Source organism: Heloderma suspectum, chromosome 7, assembly GCF_057233095.1.
Source record: "Heloderma suspectum isolate Gila_16-S chromosome 7, 16-S_ref, whole genome shotgun sequence".
Lineage (NCBI taxonomy): Eukaryota > Metazoa > Chordata > Lepidosauria > Squamata > Helodermatidae > Heloderma > Heloderma suspectum.
This window is the reverse complement of record NC_139464.1, coordinates 23182802-23209508: the sequence shown is the minus strand read 5'-3', so window position 1 is coordinate 23209508 and position 26707 is coordinate 23182802. Positions and strand designations below refer to the sequence as shown.

Sequence of the window (26707 nt, the reverse complement as noted above, 5' to 3'; positions counted from 1 at the left end):
AAATTCCTTCCTGAGGCCATTAGCAACTTCTGGTGAAGGAGGAATTTTAATCAGGACCATCGTTGGGGGTCCCCTTCGTGGATCACTGCCTTGTTGTGGCGAAGGGGCTTGCGTAACTCAGTGAAGCCATAAGCTATGCCGTGCAGGGCCACCCAAGACGGACAGGTCATGGCGGAGAGTTCTGACAAAATGTGGTCCACTGGAGAAGGAAATCGCAACCCACTCCAGTATTCTTGCCAAGAAAACGCCATGGAACGTATCACAAGGCTAAAAGAGATGACGCCGGAAGATGAGCCCCTCAGGTCGGAAGGTGTCCAATATACTACTGGGGAAGAGCAGAGGGAATTTCCAAGTAGCGCCAGAAAGAGTGAAGCGGCTGGGCCAAAGCCGAAAGGACACTCAGCTGTGGATGTGTCTGGTGGTGAAAAGAAAATCCGATTCTGTAAAAAACAATATTGTTTAGGAACCTGGAATGTCAGATCAATGAATCAAGGTAAGCTGGAGGTGGTCAAACATGAGATGGCAAGACTGAACATCGACATCTTGGGAATCAGCGAACTAAAATGGACAGGCATGGGCGAATTTAATTCAGGTGACCATCATATCTACTATTGTGGGCAAGAATCCCTTAGAAGAAATGGAGTAGCACTCATAGTCAACAAAAGGGTGGGAAAAGCAGTACTGGGGTACAATCTCAAAAACGACAGAATGATCTCAGTACGAATCCAAGGCAAACCATTCAACATCACAGTAATTCAAGTCTATGCCCCAACCACTGATGCCGAAGAAGCTGAGGTTGATTGGTTCTATGAAGACCTACAACACCTTCTAGAACTAACACCAAACAAAGATGTCCTCTTCATCATAAGGAATTGGAATGCTAAAGTAGGAAGTCAAGAAATCACCGGGATAACAGGCAGGCATGGCCTTGGTGTACAAAATGAAGCAGGACAAAAGCTAATAGAGTTTTGCCAAGAGAACACGCTGATCATAGCAAACACTCTTTTCCAACAGCACAAGAGATGACTCTACACATGGACATCAACAGATGGTCAATATCGAAATCAGATTGATTATGTCCTTTGCAGCCAAAGATGGAGAAGCTCTATACAGTCAGTAAAAACAAGACCTGGAGCTGACTGTGGCTCAGATCATGAGCTTCTTGTTGCAAAATTTCGGCTTAAATTGAAGAACTTAGGGAAAACCACTAAACCATTGAGGTATGACCTCAATCATATCCCTTATGAATATACAGTGGAGGTGAGGAATAGATTTCAGGGATTAGACCTGATAGACAGAGTGCCTGAGGAACTATGGGCGGAGGTCCGTAACATTGTTCAGGAGGCAGCAATGAAATCCATCCCAAAGAAAAAGAAATGCACAAAAGCAAAGTGGCTGTCTGATGAGGCTTTACAAGTAGCTGAAGAAAGAAGGGAAGCGAAAAGCAAGGGAGAAAGGGGAAGATCTATCCAACTGAATGCAGAGTTCCAGAGAATAGCAAGGAGAGACAAGAAGGCCTTCTTAAATGAACAATGCAAAGAAATCGAGGAAAACAACAGAATGGGAAAGACTAGAGATCTCTTCAAGAAAATTGGAGATCTCAAGGGAACGTTTTGTGCAAAGACGGGCATGATAAAGGACAAAGAAGGCAGGGACCTAACAGAAGCAGATGAGATTAAGAAGAGGTGGAAAGAATACACAGAAGAACTATACAGGAAAGATCTGAATGTCCCTGATAGCCATGATAGTGCGGTCACTGAACTTGAGCTGGACATCCTCGAGAGTGAAGTCAAGTGGGCCTTAGGAAGCATTAGTAACAACAAAGCTAGCGGAGACAGCTGAGCTATTTAAAATCCTAAAAGATGATGCTGTTAAAGTGCTGCATTCAATATGCCAACACATTTGGAACACTCAACAATGGCCGCAAGACTGGAAAAGATCAATTTACATTCCAATTCCAAAGAAGGGCAACGCCAATGAGCGTTCAAACTACCGCACAATTGCGCTCATTTCACATGCCAGCAAGGTTATGCTCAAAATCCTACAAGCTAGGCTTCAGCAGTATGTGAACCGAGAACTACCGGAAGTACAAGCTAGGTTTCGAAGAGGCAGAGGAACTAGAGATCAAATCGCCAACATTCGCTGCATCATGGAGAAAACAAGAGAATTCCAGAAAAACGTCTATTTCTGCTTCATTGACTACGCTAAAGCCTTTGATTGTGTGGATCACAACAAACTGTGGCAAATTCTTAAAGTGATGGGAATACCAGACCACCTTACCCGTCTCCTGAGAAACCTGTACGAGGGTCAAGAAGCAACAGTCAGAACCAGACATGGAACAACCAAGTGGTTCCAAATTGGGAAAGGAGTACGACAAGGCTGCATATTGTCACCCTGCTTATTTAACTTATATGCAGAGTACATCATGAGGAACGCTGGGTTAGATGAATCACAGGTCGGAATTAAGATTGCCGGGAGAATGATCAACAACTTCCGATATTCAGACAATACCACCCTAATGGCAGAAAACGAAGAGGATCTAAAGAGCCTGTTGTTGAGGGTGAAAGAGGAGAGTGCAAAAGCTGGTTTGAAACTCAACATTAAAAAAACGAAGATCATGGCATCTGGCCCTATCACTTCCTGGCATATAGAAGGGGAAGCAGTGACAGATTTTACTTTCTTGGGCTCCAAGATCACCGCAGATGGTGACTGTAGCCATGAAATTAAAAGACGCTTGCTCCTTGGAAGGAAAGCTATGGCAAACCTAGACAGCATAGTAAGAAGCAGAGACATCACCTTGCCGACAAAGGTCCATCTAATGAAAGCTATGGTTTTCCCAGTAGTAATGTATGGCTGTGAGAGCTGGACTATAAGGAAGGCTGAGCGCCAAAGAATTGATGCTTTTGAACTGTGGTCCTGGAGAAGACTCTTACGAGTCCCCTGGACTGCAAGGAGGTCAAATCAATCAATCCTAAAGGAAATCAACCCTGAGTGCTCATTGGAAGGACAGATACTGAAGCTGAAGCTCAAATATTTTGGCCACCTAATGCGAAGAGAAAATTCCCTGGAAAAGCCCCTGATGCTGGGAAAGACTGAAGGCAAAAGGAGAAGGGGACGGCAGAGGATGAGATGGCTAGATAGCATCACGGATGCAATGAATATGAACTTGAGCACGCTCCGGGAGAGAGCGGAGGACAGGATGGCCTGGCGTGCTATGGTCCATGGGGTCACGAAGAGTCGGACACGACTAAACGACTGAACAACAAAATAGTTGGGGGTGGGGGTGGCGAGTAAAAACCTCTTCCCTACATGCTGTAATCCCAATCCTGACTCCCACCCTCAACATTTAACATGTCTAGAAAAACCCTACATGCATTAAATGCAATCGTGCCTTTAACCTTACATTTAGTTTGGCCCTTCAGCATATAAAAGGCATGACTGTACAGATTTGCAGAAAGATGCTGGTTACATTTTTAAGGCCTTTAAAATGCCCACAAGGAATGCAGAGCACATAGCAACTGACCAGACAGTCTGAGGGAAACCAATTAGTCGTGTCACCATGGTGCCATGCTGACTATTTGTTTCATTCGTGGTTTCAGTTTCAAGGCATTAAATCTAGTATTAGACTGAGGATATGTAGTAAATGTCATATCCATCAAATTTTAGCTGAAATGGCTAAATCAAATGGCTGAAATCAAAGTATGGACTCTATTTTGATTTGTCACCAGTGAATTTCTTGTGGGTGTTACCCAAATAAATAGTCAAATGTATAAGATGAAATTGCAAAATGCATCGCACAGAAATCTGGATTCTGGCTTATTGGTACTGTCATATAAGACCTGTCATGTAAGACCTATTAGAGGTAATGTCTGTGCTCTATTTGATTTAGCAACAGTGCATCTTTATTTTATGGAAGGTTCTCAAGGACCAGGTCGTGGAACATGGTGGTTACTGTGTCAGACAGAAGAGGAGTGGAGGCAGGTCACGGAGAGCTTCCGAGAAAGAACATCTTTAAGGGAGAGACAGCTCTACAAACTCCTGAGTGAAGATTTCCTCCCAGAGATCTGCAACATGATTGCACAAAAGGTAAGACAGAATATCTGAATCCTTTGAGGCAGCCTCAAGTGTTGAGAGTAGCTGAACAAGTATACTTCTTGGTTGTATGAAGAAGGAAAAGACTACAGGACTCAGATTCTGTGGCCACCTATCCAAAATTAAGTTGTTGGAATAAATTATCCAGATGATACTAATTTTCTTAGGATACATTTGCATACTTTTGTAACTTATGAAATTTTGCTTGACCTGTCCTTTTTGGGGGACATGCATAGATTAATGGAGGAGAAAGGGGAGGGTACACATAGGTAATGTTGGAGTGGCAATAGTTGTGGAGAAGAAAAGAGACAGGACTTGGTGCTAGGGAGAGAGACAGGACCTGTGCATAGTAGAAGACATTTGGCTTTTGGATCGTTCGCTCAAGACTCCTTGAATTTCTGAGGCATTTGCATTCACTACCAGCAGGTGTTTAATGTTTTCTTCACAATCTTGAAGATTTAGAAGATGAGAAGACGTTTACAAGTACATTCTTGTCACAAGGTTAAATTCAGATAGCCAGTGAGCAATGGGGAAAAGTAGAAAGATCTTTGACTACCTGGAACTGCTGAAGAGCTACTTTGAAGAATACAATTTCCACATTCTTTGTAGTAGACAAGGCCGTTTTGTTTTGTTTTGTTTTGTTTTGTTTAGGAAGAACTGGTAACCTCCATGAGTGGTGGCTGCAGGTATGCTCAGAGATGGGAAGAGTAGAATGAAGATGAACTTAATAACATTTCTCTTGAGGATGTATTAGTGAATATGTGTTCTATTCCCCATCCCTCACATTGGCAGGGATCTGGGGGAGAGAGAGCATGCCTTCTTTTGTAGTGGCTTGACTGTGTCAGGGTGGAAACTGAGCCGATAGAACCCCAGAGCAGTTCTGATTCTGAGGAGGAGCAGCAATCCGTGGGAGAGGAGCCAGCTCATCCCTCACAGGCACAGCAGCTGGCAGAGATTCCTCCTGCTGGCATTCCTGAGATAGATAGTGATCCTAGCAGTGAGAAAGTGCAGGAACGGGGCTTGCTTGATGCTCGACACAGACGCAGGGAGCGACAAGCGATGGAGGGCGCGGAAAGGAGGCGTAGCGCCCGTTTGGTGTGCAAGGAATGGCTGCCTCCCGTGGACCCAAGGGGAAGAGGGAGGATCTCTCCCTAGCCCATAATTTCAGGGTCTTCAAGTGACTCTCCTTCAAACGGGGATCAGCTGCCTACTCGCACATAGGCCACTCTGCTGTTCCTTGCTTAGTCGCTGGTGAATTAGCATCTGAAAGAGTCATTATGTTGTAAAAGGATTAAAGCCTTGAAAAGAATTCTTTTGTCTGTGTCTTGAGTTGGCTATTGGAGTCTACTGAAAGAGGCCGCTAGGGCGCCTCCTGACAGACTGGTATGTGTGGATATACTTACTCTTTCCTTCTGACACATTATATTCTTGGTTGAGCAGAATCACGGCGGGGGGGGGCTGGTGGATAGATGGGTGGATGGTCCTATCTTGTGGCAGAAGGTTGGACTGGGTGGTCTTCTAGGCCCTTTTCAACTCTCTGGCTCTCTGAGATTTGAGTCTGGAGGATACTTAATCACCACAGCAGCATTTTGGTGCCTGTTTTTTTTTTTTTTAATCTTGTTCTTGATGTCATTTTAAAAATAGGCTAATAGGAATAGCCAAGCTAAGAAAGACCCCTTGCCTGAACTCTTGGTAAGCTGCTGCCAGTCAGTGTAGACAATAGTAAACTACCTGAACCAATGATGTTTTTGATGTCATTTTAAAAATCAGCCCAAGCAACTGAATACTCAGACTGGTTCTTTGGGTAATTTCATATGATTCTATCTTAATAAAGGCATCAAGATTTCATGGCACATAAATGAGAAATACATTGTGAAGCCCTTTGCACATTGAAAATATTGTAGAAACTATTATTAATAATAATGGATACTCACAGCAGGAACTGTGATGATCCATGTTAACTTCTTTCTCCACTTTTCAGGAAAAACGTTTGCACCGGATGGAGTTTTCTTCCAGGTGGATGTCAGATCATCAGCACATCAAGCCAATCCAGCAAGAGGTAAGAGACCTTTTGAGCATGGGAGTGCCAGGTATGTGTTTTACTTTATGTTTCTGATATTTATGCTATTTCTATGCTGCTCCATAACAGTAAGTTATCTGGGTGGCTCACAGCATAAAATAATAATAAATAATTTAAAATACATTATAATAAAATACAATAACATGCTGCAAATAAAAACACACCAGTTAAGATCAACGCAGACCAATTAAAAGCAGGGAGCAGAGGTATAAAAAAACAGAATAAAAAGAGTTTTGGCACCAAGAAGACATTAAAGTAGGCACCAGGCAGGTCTCTCTGTGGCACCATTCCACAAATGGGGAGCCACTACTGAAAATGCCTTTTCACTCATAGCTACCTACCATAACTTACTTGGCAGAGGCACTTGAAGAAGGGCTTCAGTTGATGATCTCAGGACTCAGGTATGTACATACAGGAAGAGGGAGTCTTTCAGATACCAAGGTCCTAAGCTGTGAAGGCCTTTAAAGGTCAACACCAGCACTTTGAATTGGGTCTGGAAATGGACTGGGAGTCAGTGAAGATGATACAATACTGGCATAATAAGAACATAAGAGCCATGCCGGATCAGACCAAGGGGCCATCTAGTCCAGCATTCTGTTCACAGAGTGGCCAACCAGCTGCTGACCAGGAACCCACAAGCGGGGCATAAGTACAACAGCACCCTCCCACCCATGTTCCCCAGCAACTGGTGTACATAACATAATATGTTCATAATCCCTGGTCCCAGTTAATACAGTAGAGATACTGTGCATTTTATGATTGTATCTAATTACTTAATATTTTTTAATGTAAAATTTTTAAATTGCAGTTTAAATAAAGGGTTCTCACAATTAATCTGGGACAAAGATAGGGGGGAAGTACGAACAGAGAGAAACGCATCAATGTTATGGCATCTTGGGTGCTTAATATGAAGATCAACTCTCTGTCTCTGGTATACCTGCCAGACTAATTTTTTACACCAGTGTAAACAAACAGCTTATTTGCCAGATTGCTACACTTGAAGCTTACTATTTTGGAGAGAATCATCTAGGTCATTATAGCAGACCCCTCTTCAGTACCTCCCTGCTCTGACTCATGCATCTTGGGTAGATATTTAATGGCCCTGTTCAGACATCATGCTAAGCCATGATGGTTAGGAGTTTTGCGCTAACCATGTTGGCTTAGTATGATGTCTGAACAGTCATCTGTCCCTACCATCCTGGTTTATTAACCATGGACTAATCGCGTTCACTAACCACTACCTGCAAGATGGTTAGTGGGCTCTACCATGGCTCAGTGTGATGTCTGAACAGCCTCCATGGTTAATTTACAGCTGCCATAGAATTCCATGGCAAGAACGGCCAAAGAAGGAGTAGCCACTCATGCCTGAGCAACAAATCTCTATGGTTGAGCTCTGCCTATCAGCAAATGACACAGGCTGCCGTGAGCCTGCTGCTACGCTGCCCCCAGCAACAGCCCACTGCATGCCAGCAGATAAGTGAGCATAGAGCTGCTAGGGCCCACAACTGCTATGGGCATGGCCAGCAGCATGGACTCCAGCACTGTGCCTGCATGGCATAAATGGTTGGCAGAAGCAACGGAAGCTGATTCCTGATGGCCGCCTGTGTCCATTTGTGCCACAGGGGACGCTTGAATGTGCTGTGCATCAAGGTGTTGGATTACAGCAGTGAGCAGTGCTTATAGGCCTCCGGAATGGGAAAGACGGATCTCACACCATGTGAGTCCATGCTGCAGGACATGCCCGGAGGCCGTATACTGTGGCACAGGGGGCAGCAGGCTGCTGAACCACTGAGCACCAAGCACCAAAATGGCCAGCAGCAGCAAGCACCAAAATTGCTGACAGCACAAAGGCTACCAGGATGCATGGCCACCCATCCGGAGGACTGCGGGTTCCTGCGGGAGGGAGGGTGGTTAGAGAGTGGTTAGTCTAATCATGTTGAGGAGCATGGTTACCTGTACGTGCGGCAGTAGCACTTGCAGTGGTTAGCGGTAGCCACGATGCACCATGGTTAGCCTAATGTGCATCTGAACAGGGCCAATATGTCATTTGGATATTATTGTTATCCATAACTGTTAATAAAACACTTTCTACCTGAAAAAACACACAACTTGCCTGCTGTGACTTCACCCCAGATGGAGAGACACAGGTGTATAGTTTATGATTACCATCAAGCCAATTTCATTTTATCAATCTCAAAGAACATTACAAAGCTATGCATAAAGTCACTGAAGCTTTATTTGGCAGTAGAGATAAAGCTCCTGAAATGCCTTCATTTAATCTAGAGGCAGGTTGGGAAGAATATTTGGCTGTATACCTACCTCCCAGATAGCCATCTGGTTGTCATCACCACAGAGAACTTCCGGGCTTCGTTGTAATCCAGAAACAAAGGTCTCTGTTGAAGCACTTCAAAGTATTGAATGGCAGATTAAGCTGTTTCTTCCACATCTGGGAAGTGAGATGGTACACAGTGGCAGTTTCTGCACTATATAATTACAAATCAGTGCCTTCCCAAATCTGAGATTCATGCCAAGTTACTTCTGAAGTTGTTTTTGCCTTGATAAACTGCACTTGTACAAGTTGCCAATTGCCTTTCTTGCTATACACAAGTGGAAAGGAGAGGAATAGAAATGTACCTGGGGCACATTTGTACATACCAGGTACATACCAGGTACATATTGGCAGCTTCTCATCAGTCTAGACATTCTTAATAGGAAGAATCTGAGATTGCAGTGTCTGAGAGGTGAGGTTTGGATTGATTTTTTGGGGATGTAACACATTGTCCTAGATTTTGGATAAACAGAAGGATATTAATTTTAATTTTTGTGAAGCGCTCAGAGAGCTTCGGTTATTGGGTGGTATAGAAATGAAATGAGTGAGTGAGTGAATGAATGAATAAAATTATGTTGAGAAATTAACACTGACATTCTCACAGGTGGTTTTGGTAAACTGAACTACCTTCTAATGGCGGAGAGACTGGACACGATAGTATGAGAGCACACCCCAGGCTGTCTGTACATCACAAAAAGGAGAATAAATTGTTTTAAATAAGATAAATTATGGAAAAATGCTTAATTTGTATAAACGTATACAGGTTGTAGAATTAAGCTTTTTCAGAACCATGGCCAATTCTTTCAATATAACTTTGTGAACAAAGTTAGGATTGTATACTGTGATGCCAAGAAGTGGTGCTAATTCTAGGTTAATTAATCAGAGTAAAAAGTGTGACCTTATCTTCACCTTAGGAGCCACTTCTCTTGTTTAACAGAGGAACATCTGGAGAGATGTATGTGCTGCTGCATTATTTCCATTCTTAGATTTTAGAGGTGCAACAGAAAAAAAATCCATTAAATTATATGGTGCATAATTATTTGCAGCAGCAAAAATCTCAAATTTGGATAGAGAGAGACAAATGGGTACTAATAAATAGCAGGCTTGCTGTAGCAGCCACGGCACTTAATATAGGTTATTCGCTGACCATGGCCCAGTGTGTGTGTCCAGCCTTCTGTTCACTCAAGTTCCTCCCTGCTGTTTTTTACCTAATTGGGGAGGCAGCAATTATTTTGGATGCAAATCTCTAGACATACACATTTCCAGGGAAACAGAATATCTAGTGCTTTGTGTTTTTGCAGTTGCACATATGCTTCTCTTTAAGTTGGAAGGATTGTCAAGACACAATGCGGGGAAGTTAGGAAGATTGTAGTAGTAGCACAAAACCCTCCTTGTTTATGAACGTGTATCGTATCTGTGGAATGGCACCTTCCTTCTAGTTCAAAAATGTAGATACAACTTAAAACTCTGATGTAACAGCCCTGTAGGCTTCTAATCCTTTAGAGTATTTCTCAGACAGGTGGTTCAGATTAGCTCCTCATGAAAAAACCTTCTGAGCAGCACCTTCGTTAAGGAGAAGCTGCGGGAATCCTAGTAGGAATCATACAGGGGGAGAGAGGGAAGGACAGGGTCTGTGCAATGTCTGCAACAAGACCAAGGCAGATGGGGCTGCAAATCTTGCATTCCTGAAATCTGAGAGAGAATGCCTTTTGTGGAGGCTATATCAGAAGAGAAAGCAGAAGGGAGACATCAGAAGTCCCTGGAACCTATTGTTCTGCATAGCCAACAGTGCCCCCAGCTGCAGGCATGTGGGTGGCACTACAGAAAAGCAGAAAACACACATTCTTCAGGCCCAAGGGCATTTCTACCCAAATTATACAATATATCATCTCACAGCTGTCATGCGGTTCTGCATACAAAGTACTTTGGATGGTGGAGAAATCCGCCATGGACCCCAGTGAGACCGGATTCAAAGGAATTCGGCCTCCGGAGTCTGCGGCGGAATGGCACTACTCACCTCCGCATCCCTCCGGAATTCTCCGGAGCTGGATCTTCCCTGCAGTGACTCCGCGGAGCCTCCAGCCAGCTCCATATCACCAGCTATACGGCCCTGTATCACCAGTGATATGGCCCCGTATCACCAGCAACATGGCTCCCATTGCCGTGCCATATCACTAGGTTAAGGGCTGACTCCAGACGCAAATGGCATCCGCTACACCATTTGCGGCCATAAAGCTCTTAGATTAACCTAAATGCAGCTGTAAATGGCTGCATTTAGCTTAAACTAAGGGTTTTACGGCCACAAATGGGGTCGAATACGCCATCGCGGGAAAAGCCACAGACGCAAATGGCATAGTGGACCCCATTTGCAGCCGTAAAGCCCTTAGTTTAAGCTAAATGCAGCCATTTACAGCTGCTTTTAGGTTAATCTAAGAGCTTGATGGCTGCAAATGGCATAGTGGATGCCATTTGCGTCTGGACTCAGCCCTTAACCTAGCGATACGGCACGGCAGTGGTGGCCGGCTGTATCACTGGTGATATGGAGCTGGCAGCCAGCTTTGCAGAATCACTGCAGAGCAGAGCTGGCCAAAGAGGATTCTGGGGGGAGGGACGGATTGCCTCCCCCCGCAGGCGGATTCCCCCTGGAGCAGCAGGTAGGGAATCTGCCCATCCCTATGCTGAACTGAACCAGTTCCTGAACTTTCATTGGCTTGAACCAGACCAGCTTCAGTCGCAGCTGAACCCAAACTTACACCAAGCCAAAAAGGTTGGTGATTTCACACTTGTGTTTAATGCCATCAGTCTCCATGGTGCTTTGCAGAATAATATAAGCAAGGACAGGTCCATGATCTGAAGAACTTAAAAACTTCTAGGTGCCCTAGAACAGTTGACCAGAGGGGAGGCGACCTTGGATTTAATCCTAAGTGGTGTCTCGCAGAACCTAGTACAAGATGTAATTGTTGTTGAACCAATTAGAAACAGTGATCACAGCGCTCTCAGATTTAATATATATTTAAGTGGAAAATTGCCCAGGAAGTCCAGCACAGTCACATTTGACTTCAAAAGAGGAAACTTCTCTAAAATGAGGGAACTGGTAAAAAGGAAGTTAAAAGGAAGTCAAGAGGATTAAATCCCTTCAAAATGCTTGGAGATTACTCAAAACCACAATAATAGAACTCAGCTGAAATGTATCCCACAGGTTAGGAGAAGTAGCACCAAGTCCAGGAGGTCGCCAACATGGTTACTGAGCAGTGTTAAGGAAGCTATTAGAAAAGAGAGCTTCCTTTAGAAAATGGGAGTCTTGCCCAAGTGAGGAAAATAAAAGGCAGCACAAGCTTGCACAACAGACAATAAAAGATGCAAAAAAGCATTTTGAAGAGCATATCACTAACAACGTCAAGGCCAACAATAAAGAATTATTTAAATATATCAAAAGCAGAAAACCAGCTAGGGAGACAGTTGGACCATTGGATGACAGTGGAGTTAAAGGAGTACCGAAGGAGGACAAGGAGACTGCAGAGAAGCTGAATGAATTCCTTTCATCAGTCTTCACTGCAGAAGATATAGGACAGATACCTGTGCCAGACCAGATGTTTTCAGGAAAGGCATCTGAGGAACTGAGGCAAATAGCGGTGACAAAAGATGAAGTTCTCAACATCATTGATAATTGAAAGCAAATAAATCACTTGGCCCAGATAGTATCCATCCTAGAGTTTTCAAAGAACTCAAGTATGAAATTGGTGGTCTTCTAACCAAAATATGCAACATGTCCCTAAGATCAGCCTCTATACCAGAGGACTGGAAGATGGCCAATGTAACACCAGTTTTCAAAAAAGGACCCGGGGGGATCTGGGAAATTATAGGCTGTTTAGCTTAACGTCTGTTCCTGGTAAATTGATTGAAAGCATTATTAAAGATAAACTTATTAAGCACATAGAGGGACAAGCCCTGCTGAAAAAGAATCAACGGCTTCCACAAAGGTAAGTCCTGTCTCACTAACCATTCATCATATAATAGCAGAATGGTAGGATTGGAAGGGGCCTATAAGACCATCGAGTCCAGCCCCCTGAGTTCTTTGGGAGTGTCAATAAACTGAGTTTAGAGTTCTTTGAGAGTGTCAGTAAACATGTAGACAGGGATGATCTGATAGACATAGTTTACTTGGACTTCCAAAAGGCTTTTGACAAAGTCCCTCACCAAAGACTCCTGAGCAAACTTAGCAGTCATGGAATAAGAGGACAGGTCCTGTTATGCATCAGTAACTGGTTAAAGAACAGAAAGCAGAGAGTAGGAATAAATGGTAAATTCTCCCAATGGAGGGAAATAAATAGTGGGGTCCCACAGGGATCTGTATTAGGACCAGTGCTTTTCAACCTGTTCATAAACGATCTGGAATTAGGAGTGAGCGGTGAAGTGGCCAAGTTTGCAGATGACACCAAATTATTTAGGGTGGTTAAAACAAAAAGGGATTATGAAAACCTCCAAAAGGATCTCTCCAAATTGGGAGAATGGGCATCTAAATGGCAAATGCGGTTCAATGTAAGCAAGTGTAAAGTGATGCACGTTGGGGCAAAAAATCCCAACTTCAAGTATAGCCTGATGGTGTCTGAGCTAGTGGTGACTGACCAGGAAAGAGATATTGGAGTTGTGGTGGGCAACTCAATGAAGATGTCAACCCAGTGTGCGGCTGCTACAAAAAAGGCAAAGTGCATGTTAGGCATAATTAGAAAAGGAATTGAGAATAAAACTGCCAATATCATACTGCCCATATACAAATCTATGGTGCGACCACACTTGGAATACTGTGTACAGTTCTGGTCACCAGTATCTAAAAAAAGATACTGTAGAGCTGGAAAAAGTGCAGAAAAAGGACAACTAAAATTATCAAGGGGCTGGAGTATCTCCTCTATGAGAGAAGGTTACAACAGCTGGGATTGTTTTGCTTGGAAAAGAGGACGGTAACAGGAGACATGATAGAGGTGTACATAATTATGTATGGTGTGGAGAATGTGGATAGGGAGACATTTTTCTCCCTCTCTTAAAATACTAGAACCCGGGGTCATCCTATGAAGCTGATTGGTGGGAGATTCAGGACAGATAAAAAGTAAGTACTTCTTCACACAGTACATAGTTAAACTATGGAATTCGCTACCACAGGATGTAGTGTTGGCCACCAATTTGGATGGCTTTAAAAGTGGGTTGGACCAATTCCTGGAGGAAAAGGCTATCAGTGGCTGCTAGTCTTGATGGCTATGTGCTACCTCCAGTATCGGAGGCAGTCAGCCCATGTACACCAGTTGCTGGGGAATATGGGTGGGAGGGTGCTGTTGCACTCATGCCCTGCTTGTAGGTTCTTGGTCAACAGCTGGTTGGCCACTGTGTGAACAGAATGCTGGACTAGATGGCCCCTTGGTCTGATCCAGCATGGCTCTTCTTATGTTCTTATGTTCAAACTTAATATTTATCAGAGAGGAGACAACAGAGGGAGGAGGATAATGGCATGAATATTTGCAAATGCAGTTACATGGATATAGGGTTTGTTTGAGGTGGGGATAGGGACCTAATGGGGTTAAGCCAAAAGCTACATATCTCACATTATTTCTGATTAGGTCTTTGTACTGGCCCCAGGAGATAATCAAGTCACCTGTAGTGTTAGAGGGGCCTTGTTGTTGTTTATTTGTTCAGTCACTTCCGACTCTTCATGACTTCATGGACCAGCCCACGCCAGAGCTTCCTGTCGGCCATTGCCACCCCCAGCTCCCCCAAGCTCGAATCCGTCACCTCCAGATTATCATCCATCCATCTTGCCCTTGGTCGGCCCCTCTTCCTTTTGCCTTCCACTTTCCCTAGCATCAGCATCTTCTCCAGGGTATCCTGTCTTCTCGTTATGTGGCCAAAGTACTTCAGTTTTGCCTTTAATATAATTCCCTCAAGTGAGTAGTCTGGCTTTATTTCCTGGAGTATGGACTGGTTTGATCTTCTTGCAGTCCAAGGCACCCTCAGAATTTTCCTCCAACATCACAGTTCAAGAGCATCTATTTTCCTTCGCTCAGCCTTCCTTATGGTCCAGCTCTCGCAGCCATAGGTTACTATGGGGTAGAGGGGCCTAGAGATCCATAATGCTTGCTTAAGTTCATTATTGGTGCAATTCCCTTGCTCGTAAGCCTCTGAGCATGTAAAGATGAGTCAAAGGGCCGATAGCGCGGGCTAGCACATTCCATACTAATGAGTGAATCAAGATGTGCCTGGGAAGTGAAATGTGTTTATGCTGAGCTGCAGGTGGCTGTGCTGGGAACCACACAATGCTAGTCTGTGCTGGGAATGAACACTAGGGGGCGCTTGTTGTCATGCTGCCTGATTGCTAACATGTATGGTATAAAACCCATTGTACCTCATGGCTCTGGGTTCAGAGAAGCTGTCTGATCCAACCATTGGGTATGCCTGTGTGCTGTAAGTTACTCAATAAAATACTCCTTGTAAGTAAACCTAGGTCTGATTTATCACTATCTTGGCACCATGGCTGGGGCAACACAGTGTTGTATTTGTTAACTTGGGTGGAGCCAAATGTTCTTCAGCACATGTTTTTGTGTGAAGAGGAGACTGAAACAGTCCAACGTTCTGTTCCCACAGTGGCCAAAAAGGTGTCCACAAGCAGGACGTGAGTGCAGTAGCACCCTCCCATTCATGTTCCCCATCAACTGGTATTGAGAGGCATACTGTCTCTGATACAGCCATCATGATGAGTTGTCACTGATAGCCTTTGTCTTCCCTGAATTTGTCTAATCCTTTTAAAGCCATTCAAGTTGGTGGCCATCACTACATCTTGTGGTAGCAAATACCATATTTAGATAGACACTATGAGAATAATTTCTTCCTTTTATCTATCCTGACTCACCCACCATTTAACTTCACTGGATGACCCCAGATTTTAGTATTATGAGAGAAGGTGAAAAGCTTCTCCCTGTCCACTTTCTCCACATAAAGCATAATTTTATATACCTCTATTGTGTTCCCCCTCGTTCACCTTTTTTCTAAATTTTAAAGCCCCAAACTGTGTAATCTTTCCTCATAGTGGTGTTGCCCCTGCCCTTTGATCATTTTGGTTGCTCTTTTTTGCACCTTTTCCAGCTCAACAATATCCCTTTTGAGGTACAGTGACTAGAACTGCACACAGTATTCCAGGTGTGGTGGCACTACAGATTTTTATAGAGGCATTATGATATTGACAGCCTTATTTTTCATTCCTTTCCTAATGAATCCACAAATGGATTAATACACAGTCACTGAAATGTCACAGCAGTTTGTAGATAGCAACATAACTTCATTTTAGTCCTAGAAGACAAACTGTAGGGTAGAATCTGGCCCCTTAGAACTCATCCTTCAGTAAAAAGGAAATATTTCTAGGTTTCATGGTTCTAGAGAGAAGCCTGAGAGCATATGGACAGCATTTGCAAATCTCTCAGAAACCAGACTGGAACTAAGTAGAGTCAATGGGCTTTTTCACTGCAGTTGCATACTGGGTTGATGTTTCCATTGCGCTGACCACCACAATCTCAAGATCCCTTTCCTGGTCTGTCACCACCAGCTGAGATCCCATCAACATATATGTGAACTTTATGCTTCAATTGACTTTTTGCTTCAATGTGCATCACTTTACACTTGCTTACATTGAACTTTATTGAACTTATTCATTATGATTGCTTTTAATATTAATAGTATTTCTGAATTGCTTTTCTGCCAACATAGGGCTGCGCTCTGTGTGGGGCTGCCCTTGTGCATGGTTCAGAAGCTGCAGGTAGTACAGAATGCAGCAGCTAGGGTGCTAACTGGGTAGAGATGTAAAATTTCTGGAAATTTTGAAACCATGGGAAAAAAACACAATATTTCCTGTTTTTCGGGAGTGGGGGGACAGTAATTTGGGGGAAAATTGAAAAATAAGCAATTCTTTCTAAAGTCACTTTGTTCCTTTAAGTCAAACTTCCCCAACCTGGTGTTCTCCAGATACTTTGGACTTTCGCTTCTATCAGCCTCAGGCAGGATGGCTACTGGTCAGGAATGCTGGGCATTGTAGTCCAAAACATCTGTAGAGCACCAGGTTTAGGAAGGCTGCCTTAGGAATGTAAAGCAGCCCTTGTGTTCCTAAGGTTATATTATGTATAACTTGATTTGTTTATAAAATTATTGTTATATTTGAAAATGTTAAAAAGTGAACTCAGTAAATTTGAATAAATCATACTTTTAAAATGTAATATACCCAAGATGATTGATTTTATGAGTAAACCAAGTTATACGTAACATATTTTAGGTTCCTAGTTTATGTCTGAATGAGGGAATTTCAGCAAGTAGTCCCTGAAATATCTGAATCACCTAGAAGCCAGGAGAAGGAAGAACTAGAGGCAGAGAAAAACAAGTGCAGCTCTGTAGAACAAAATCCAGACTGTCAAGAATGTACATTTTCTTCCATATATGATAGGGTGACTCTATTCACATGTTGGGAAACTGAGCATGACTTGGAGCATCCCAAAATGTTTACCAGTAATAAATACATTGGATCAATAATTTTAATATGAAATGAAAGAAATAACTACGCTGAGAATCTTACAGAGGGGATTAAAAAACATTTTCCCCCATGGCTTCATTATTTCCAGACATTTTACATCTCTAGTCTTTCTATATAAGTGTTCTTATTACATAGTTTTAAGAAATCATTTGGGGGGAGTAAAAGCTTGGTAACAATATATAAACACTTTGTCTTAAATTCTAAAGGAAAATATTTCATAATCCAACGCTGTTCAATTTCTCCAATTTTTCAGAATAAAACAAAAATGGTCCTTGGGGAAAAAACTGGCTTTGTCCAAATTTTTCTGGGTTTTTTTCCAAACCTTCACATCTCTGTTACTGGGACACCTAGCTATGCTCACACAACACCTGTGTAAAAGAACTGCACTGGCTGCCTATTAGCTACCGAGCCACATAGAAGGTTATGTTATTGTCATACCGAACCCTAAACAACTTGGGACGAGGAATACCTAGCAGACCTCCTTCCCTTATACATACCCAGGCGACCTTTATGATAATCAGAGGAGGCCTTGCGGGTCATTCCAAATGAACAGAATGCCGCCATGCAGAACCCTGATGCCGGACCTTCTCTGCAGCGGCACCCACCCTTTGGAAAATTCCCTCGTGTGGTTCGGGAGGCAGAAGATGTGGCATTGTTTAAACCACTTCTGAAAACACACTTGTTTACCCAGGCTTTCCCTGAGCTGTAATTAAATTAATAATGCTGCTCCATTTTACTGCTTGAATTTTTTGTTGTAGTTGGAAGTGTTTTTAATGTTGTGTTTTTAATATTGTATTTTAAATATGATTTTAATACTTATTGTGACTCCTGAGGGATTTTATTATATTCATTGGTATATAAGTTTCACAAATAAATAAAATAATAAAAATAAATGTACATAACAACAACAAAACAGTAATTGTGGAAGCACAGTTGGCGGCAGTAGCCAGGAGTGCCTTTTATTGACTTTGAGAGGTATGTCAGCTGCGACCCTATATAGGAAAAGTGGACCTGGCCTCAGTTATGCATGCCCTAGTTCTGTCCAGACTAGACTACTGTAATGTACTTTATATGGGTCTGCCTTTGGAAACTTCAGATGGTACAGAATGTGGCCACTCAAATCCTCATTGGAACTAGATGGCCAGATCGTATTACACCAATCTTGTACCAGCTACAGTAGTTTCCAGTGCATTTCGGAGCTCAGTTTAAAGTGCTGGCTTTGACCTTTAAAACTCTAAGACTGAAACCCTAAAACCCTGTGCTGAAAGCTTGAACATGGCTTGGTAGCTAATCGCCAAACTCTGCAGTGGCTACCAGCTAGCTATTAGTTAGCTACCAAGCCATTTCAAGGTGTTACTTTTGGTTTATAAGTCCTTAAACAGTTCAGAACCACATTATCTGTGAGACCACCTTCTCCCATATAGGCCACCCTGGTCTCTTAAGTTCTTAGGGGGAGGCCTTGTTTACCATACCCAGGCCTACTGAAGCTCATTTGGCCATGGCACAGAAGGAAACACCTTCTCAGTTGCAGTGCCCACCATATAGCCAAGCTACAGACTAAAGCAAGTTGTGCACGCACTTGATATGGATAAGGCAAAATAGTAAGCAGTCCTGTGGATCGCCTTGATAAAAGGGTCAGGTGGCAGCTGATGGGAAAGACTTCTGCCTGAGGTGCTGGATTGCTGCAGGCAGTCAGGTTAGACAAATCTGGATTAGATAGAGCAATGGTCTGTCTCTGTAGAAGGCAGCATTATACATTCTTAAGCAATTACCTGATAAGTTTATTGAACAATCTGCCTTTAGCAGGATGGGGGATGGCATATGATGTCTTCAGTAAATTGTGCAGCTCGCTCCCAAGGTTAGCAACAGAAGAACATATTCAGGTTGCTGTGCTGGACTCTTTTGGTGTGGAATTTAAAGAGACAGCCTCACCTTTACCCTCCTAGCTGCCCTTTGAATTCTTTCTTATTTGTTGACACTAGATTCGTAACAGTCAAAAGGTTGAAACAAAGCTTGTTTACAAAAATCTAAAAGTCCTGGGAAATAATTCCCTAGAAGCACCAGTCAAGATAGGCTATGTATTTTGAGTAGTTTTCTTTTATTATATTTATCTTAACCTAACCATAACTATTCAGGCACTACTGTATCTGAATACATTCTTGGGGGACAGTCCTGTGAGTGGTCAGACGAAATGGGCTTAAATAACTTAAAAGGTCTCTTCGCTAGCTAATGGCTCTGATTCTCTTTTTAAATTATTCTCCTGGGATGAGTTACTTTGGATTAATTGAGTACTGAAGCAGCACTTGTTCAAATACACAAGTTCACTCTAGTGGATAGGGTTACACTCAAAGGACACCTTTGTGTGGATGTGAGGAGCAGGTGTTTGTATCCAGTTTTCTGCTCTGTTTGCACTTTTCTCCCAGGATCTGGCATGTTGTGAAGCCACCCAAGGCTTGTTATATTTTTTTTTCCATCCTTGTTGAACTGAAGTGTTCTGCTATTGGAGGACCAAACGGACCTGGGGTAGGTTCCTTAATGCATGGCTGTTGCTGGTGGCAGGCGTGGGAGATGATGTCAGACAATTCTCAGTGGGAGCATTACTGAAGGGAATGACTAAATAGCATTTCTGCAACAACACAAATAGAGAGGCACTTAGGGTATCTCCAGTGGAAGCTAGCCTGCCTTTCCAACAATTTATCAGTGCCCTCCTGGCCCCATTTGCAGGAGGTGAAAAAAAATGAAGCAATAATATCTAAGACACAGGCTTTTTCTCTGGATTAATGATGGGCCAAGGCCTTGAAGGGTAGTGCAGAGGCTCCAGATTATTATTAATTCTCATGGTGCCAAAGTTTTCACTGAGGTGGTAAACCTGTCCGGTCAATGCCATTTCTGACTATTGATGGAGGCTCCCATGATTGAATGCTCCTTCCATGTATCTAGTTTTCTATGTGGACAAAGCATTCAATCATAGGAGCCTCCAGCTGCAGCCAGAAGTGATGTATGATATAAGGGTTCTGTCCTAGTCTTCTACCTGGCATGCTATTTTTCTACAGGCAGGGATTTATTATTATTTTTGTACAGAGAGGCATTCCACATGTGATCCCCCAGCTGTAGCCCAGACACACCTTAGCAAGAACTAGGACTGAGAGACCATTTATAACCTAAATATAGAGGGAAGGTAACTATAGAGCAGGAGTCCATGAGCTTTTCAGCCCAGAGGGCCACATGTGATGAGGGATCAAGGGCTGCACAGACCCGTGTGTGCACCCCCCCCCCCCAGTGATCCTGATATAGATTGCTCTTTCCTTGCTGTTAGCAGTGGTGAGGAAAGAGTGCTGTACATGAGGATCTGTGGGGAAGGGAGTGGAGAGTAGAGGCAAGGCAGAATGCAGTGACAGTGGTGAGGTCAGGGTAGCCATGGGGGCTTACAGTAAAGCCATTGGGGGTGTGCAGGTTTTCTCTTGGCATTAAGGAAGGATCTGTGCTATACAGCTCTCTAAGTGAGATAGATATGTTGACAGACGATGCAGGTATCAGTTATCTAGTGATGACCAATAGTATAATTGACTTTGTAAACAGAAGCAGAGCAGTTCTTATTTTGAAGATTGAGGATTTGACCAGAACCAGAATGCAAACAATGGGAAATGCAGGTTTATAGCCTTCAAGATTATGAGAAAAAGCTCAAATTAGAAGAACTATACAGTTTTCTATTGGCTAGGGTTGTTTTTGTTTTTCACACAGCTTTCAGTCCTTCCTGCTACGCCTTAGTCCTTCAGTATTCATTTCCCGTTTCCTATGAATTTGACAAAAATGTGGAATAATATAGATGTATTTTTTTTCTTCAGATACAGTCTTCAAGCAGAACAAACTGTGTATCCAAATCAGGCATATTTTCATAATTTATTCTATTTTTCATTGAATATATGGTTTGTCTGATTCACAGAATTAGATACTATAATGTTGTAGGTAATGATGGTTTCTAGGGTCCAGGAGAAGGGCTTATAATAGATTTTCTTATTCAATAAAGGATCCCAGTTCTTCATAGCCTTAAGGTATAGAGAAAAATGTTTCAAAATGGTCTCCCAGCAGCATTTAACGTCATGAAAATTCTACAAAAACGTATAGGAGTTGGCAAATGTTGGCACTGAGAAACAATTAGAGATGTTCTATCACATGTAGTAGAACTGTAGGAAAGCACTAAGGTTTTGGAATATGGTAATCAGTACTGTTTATGAGATGTCCTAGCTATAAATATCTTTCGAACCCATAATGTGTGTTCTTAATTATTTTTAAATAATCATGTCTAAGATGTACAAAGAAACCTACTTGTGTATTAGCAGTTGCTAGAATTCTTTTTGCCAGGTATTTGAATTCTGAGTTGAGACCAAGAAAGGTAGAATAGCTTAATAAAAATATGGGAGCAGTTAACACTGGTTAAATTGACTGTATTTCAAACAACAGCCAAGGCTGCAACTGTCTACCCATTTACCTGGGACTAAGTCCCATTGAATTTAATGACATACATAAGATTACACTGCAATGTAACTCAAGCTTGGGGACTAGTAATTACTTATATAAGTAGGACCTGCAACAATTTGTAGCAGTGTGGAATGCTCCTGTTCAGGGTTCCAGCCAGCCATGCCCTCTTCCAGAATGCTTCATTCTGTTCCCTGTAGTCCCCCCACCCCCAAGAACTGCAGAAGGATTTGCATTCAGAGAAGGAGTTTGCTATTAGTATATATGATTACGAATAAGCTCTGCAGGTCTAGTGCCAATCAGGATTGTATGAATTGTGTTGAATGGTGTTCCTCGTCTTACATTTTTAATTTTTAATTTTTGCTGCATTTGTAATATGTATACATATTTGGAGTATTATTTTATATGTGTGTGATATTGTTATACATTAAAAAAAATAAAGTAAAAAATTCTTTAAAATATGGGGTATTATTATTATTATTAACATTCCCATACTGTCCAATAGCCAAAGCTTTCTGGGCAGTTTTACAAAGATTAAAAACATTAAAAATACAGTATACAGATATTAAAAGCCATTTACATAAAAAACACATGAACAGACAATATACACAAGATAACATCTATCTATGTGGACATAATATACCTTGACTTCAGCAAAGCTTTCGACAAAGTGCCCCATGATATCCTGCTTAGCAAACTAGCTAAAAGTAGGCTAGATGAAACAACTCTCAGGTGGATCCACAGTTGGCTACAGAATCGGACTCAAAGAGTGCTTATCAATGGGATCTTCTCAAATGGGATCTTCTCAAACTGGGGAGAGGTAATGAGCGGGGTAACGCAGGGCTCAGTCCTGGGCCCAGTGCTCTTCAACATTTTTATTAATGATTTGGAGGAGGAGGTGCAGGGAATGCTGATCAGATCTGCAGATGACACAAAATTGGTAGGGATAGCTAATACTTTGGAAGACAGAAACAAAATTCAAAGTGATCTTGATAGACTGGAGTGCTGGGCAGAAAACAACAGAATGAAATTTAATAGGGATAAATGCCAAGTTCTGCACAGTTACAAAATGGGTGATAATTGGCTCAACAACACCACAAGCGAGAAGGATCTTGGAATTGTTGTCAATCACAAGCTGAATATGAGCCAACAATGTGATGTGGCTGCAAAAAAGGCAAATGCTACTTTGGGCTGCATTAATAGAAGCATAGCTTCCAAATCCTGGGGAGTACTATTTATCAGGGTGGAAACTCAGCCCGGAGAGCCTCAGAGCAGTTCGGATTCTGAGGAGGAACAGCAATCCGTGGGAGAGGAGCCAGCTCATCCCTCACAGGCTCAGCACCTGGCAGAGATTCCTCCTGCCAGCATTCCTGAGATAGATAATGATCCTGGTAGTGAGGGAGTGCGGGAGGGGGGCTTCTTAGATGCTTGACGCAGACACAAAGAGCGACGAGCGATGGAGGGTGCGGAAAGGAGGCGTAAGCGCCCGTTTGGCCCGCAAGCAACAGCCGCCTCCCATGGAATCAAGGGAAAGAGGGAGGATCTCTCCCTAGCCCATAAGTTCTGGGTCTTCAAGTGACTCTCTTTCAAACGGGGATCAACTGCCTACCTGAAGCTTAGGCCACTCTGCTGTTCCTTGCTTTAGTCGCTGGTGATTAGCATCTGAAAGGGTCATTAAGTTGTAAAAGGATTAAAGCTTTGAAAAGAAATCCTTTCATCTGTGTCTGAGTTGGCTACTGGAATCTACTGAGAGAAACCACCAAGGCACTCCTGACACTATTTCCCTGCTACTCAGCACTGGTTAGGCCTTATCTGGAGTACTGTGTCCAGTTCTGGGCACCGCACTTTAAGAAGGATGCAGACAAACTGGAGAGGGTTCAGAGGAGGGCAACGAAGATGATCAAGGGATTGGAAACAAAGCCCTATGAGGAGAGACTGAAAGAACTGGGCATGTTTAGCCGTGAGAAGAGAAGACTGAGGGGAGATATGATAGCGCTCCTCAAGTACTTGGAAGGTTGTCACAGAAAGGAAAGCCAAGATCTCTTCTCGATCATCCCAGAATGCAGGACATGGAATAATGGGCTCAAGTTACAGGAAGCCAGATTCCGACTGAACATCGGGAAAAACTTCCTGACCGTTAGAGCAATATGACAATGGAACCAATTACCTAGGGAGGTAGTGGGCTCTCCCACACTGGAGGCATTCAAGATGAGGCTGGACAGCGATCTGTCAGGGATGTTCTGACTTGGATTCCTGCACTGAGCAGGGTGTTGGACTTGATGGTCTTATAGGCCCCTTCCAAGCCTACTATTCTATGATTCTAAAACAACTTCAAACAAGGAATCTCAAGCAAACAGCCATAACCATAAGAGAATCCCAGATTTATGTCTTAAAGAACTTGAGTCTCTCTCTGCATTCTCAATTAGGAGCGTATCTTATTTCAGTTATAACTGATTCTGCATTTTAAAGCATGGTTGATAGGCTGTGTGTATGTGCACGCACGTGTATGTGTGTGCACGCACGCGCGCGCGCATGTATGACCCCAGTGAGCCCTCCTGATATAGGCCTCAGGGCTGAAAAGATTGTGCACCCCTGATGTAATTATTTCCTAGTTATTTATGTCATCTTGTATAGTGAAATCAAACTACACACATGGGAAATGCTGCCACTGAAAACAATATTTTTCTCTTGGTTATATCTTGATTTTGCCATATGGAGATACATTTATAAGACCAAGAGAAGAATTACAGGGAGATGTCATCCTGGGATGGTATTCTTTTGTTAGGCTATAACTTCAAGTAATATAATCATAAATAGAGAGCCAGTATGCTGTATTAGCTAGAATGTTAGACTAGGACTGAGGAGGAATGGGTTCAAATTTCCATGAAGCTCACTCATTGACCTTGGCCAAGTCACTATCTTTCAGCCTAATCTACCTCACAAGAGTTGTTGCTCCTTGGAGGAAAGCCCGGATATAAATGTAATAAATAAGTAAACAGATGTGTCTCTTTCTGCAGGTGACTCCACAGGTGCTCAACAGAATAGAGAAGCAAAGACGGCGAGAAGAGGAGGAGGAGCGTCAGATCCTTTTGGCAGTTCAGAAGAAGGAGCAAGAACAAATGCTGAAGGAGGAGCGGAAACGAGAAATGGAGGAGAAAGTCAAGGCAGTGGAAGGCATGTGGTTTACCTTTGTGAAATGGAATACCCATGTTTTTTACCTCACAGGGTTGTTGTTGTGAGGATAAAATGGAGAGGAGGAGGATTATGTACGCCGCCTTGGGTTTCTTAAAGAGCAAAAATGGCGGGATATAAATGTAATAAATAAATTAAATAAATAAACAGTTTGAAAACCTTTGCCTTGGGTGTGGGGAGATGGACTTGCAACCATTGGGTATAGAGGAGGATTTAAAAGATGGAATTTTCCATTCCTGTGATTTCTTCAGGATAGGAAACTTGCATGTGATCCATTCTGAAATTTGGGGTTGAGGAAAAGAAAGTAACTAGTTGCTCTTGGTCTGTAGTTTCGTTTTATACATATTGCAGTCATTACAAATGCCTCTTAACATCCAGTATGCCATTCTGTTTGGGGGCTTAATTGCTTTCTCCCATCTCTGAATAATAGCTTTATATGGACTCTGTCATTTAGATAGTTGATATCATGCTTCTCTTTGGAAAATACCTCAGACTTCATCACTCCAGACACTTTCATAGGATAATCTCTACATCCCACCTGACCATCATAAAGACGTAGTGAGGGATGTGTGTTTAAAATCCCCTTGCTTTATTTTTGTTTCTCATACTCTAGCTCACAATGATAGCTCCCTTCTGTATTCCTGGCAACCTCTCCAAGCTCCAGAAAGCATCACACAAAATGACTCCCTCACAACTGGGTGGTTGGGATTCATAATACAATTGGTGCATCTACTAGCAAGGCTTCCCATTTAGGGAGCACATGAGTTCCATTTGCATGCTCACCCAGCTGCATAGAGGCTATTTCCTCAAGGTGCTATCCCACATGGCTTTGTTGCATCCACACGAGCAGGCTGATCGTCTGGTTCTTTCCCATGCAATTGGAACTCTCCCTTCCAACAAAAGAGCAACAGACATCCTCTCGCCACTACCTGGTCAGGAGTGGGCAAAGTAAACTGCTGACCTCTGCTTGCTTAGTAGATCATTCTGACATACTCTGCTGAGTAAGATTATGTAGGCAGAAGCAAGTAGCAACTTTCCTACAAGGGCACAAGATTCCACCTAAGTTCCTTTACATAAGAAAAGCCATGCAAGATCAGACCGAGGTCTATCTAGTCTCTGCCTCTTTTGAAAAGATGACAGTATTCTGGTGGTGACACCCAGCAGTGCATATACTCTCCTGAAACCTGCAATTGAGTAACCCCTTGGGAATTTTGCAGGGAAACTTCTTAGGAATGTAATGACTTTCTTCCCCATCTGCAGAACGAGCCAAGAGAAGGAAGCTCCGAGAAGAGCGGGCCTGGCTGCTGGCCCAGGGGAAGGAGCTTCCCCCTGAGCTTTCTCATTTGGATCCCAGTTCACCTGCTAGGGATGAGAGGAAGACCAAGGACCTGTAAGTACACTGTACTGAATTGCCTATAAATACAGAAAAACAATCCATGTACACAAAAAACAATTGGTAGTCCCTGATGTTGGGGGCAGGAAGGAAAGTTATGGAGGAATGATTTGTGGCAGGAAAATTAGGGCGGGGAAGGGCATGACTTGGAAAGGATTACACCTGCTAGAGTTGAATGTTCAGTGTTAAGAATTCTATACAAGAGCCAGAGTTGGAGGAAGGATGACGCTTAAGAGATTCATATTCATTTGTGCATTTCCCCTTTACAGCTTTGAATTGGATGATGAGTTCACTGCCATGTACAAAGGTCAGTCCACACTCCAGGTCTTAGCTTTGCAAGTTTGTTTGTTTTTGAAGTATTGGCATCCCATTGTTATGTGTAACAGTTTACCATCTTTTTACTGCTCCCAGTTCTAGATGTGGTGAAAGCTCACAAGGATTCCTGGCCATTTCTGGAGCCAGTTGATGAATCCTATGCTCCAAATTACTACCAGATCATTAAGGTAGGCAACATGATGTGTTATCTGCAGTATTGTTTTTGCATTCAGGTCACTGGGTTGTAGATGATGACGTGGAATCTTCCTC

At 42.9% G+C, this 26707-nt stretch overlaps 1 protein-coding gene across 1 annotated transcript in view; it reads left to right on the top strand.

The window, feature by feature from the left end:
- The window catches only part of CECR2 (CECR2 histone acetyl-lysine reader), a 111399-nt gene that overhangs the window by 72293 nt on the left and 12399 nt on the right, over positions 1-26707 (top strand). The window contains exons 7-12 of the mRNA XM_084811875.1: positions 3917-4086; positions 6074-6151; positions 24555-24711; positions 25990-26119; positions 26392-26429; positions 26534-26625. Coding sequence (XP_084668001.1) covers positions 3917-4086; positions 6074-6151; positions 24555-24711; positions 25990-26119; positions 26392-26429; positions 26534-26625 — 665 coding nt within the window. The remainder of the gene's footprint in view (positions 1-3916; positions 4087-6073; positions 6152-24554; positions 24712-25989; positions 26120-26391; positions 26430-26533; positions 26626-26707) is intronic.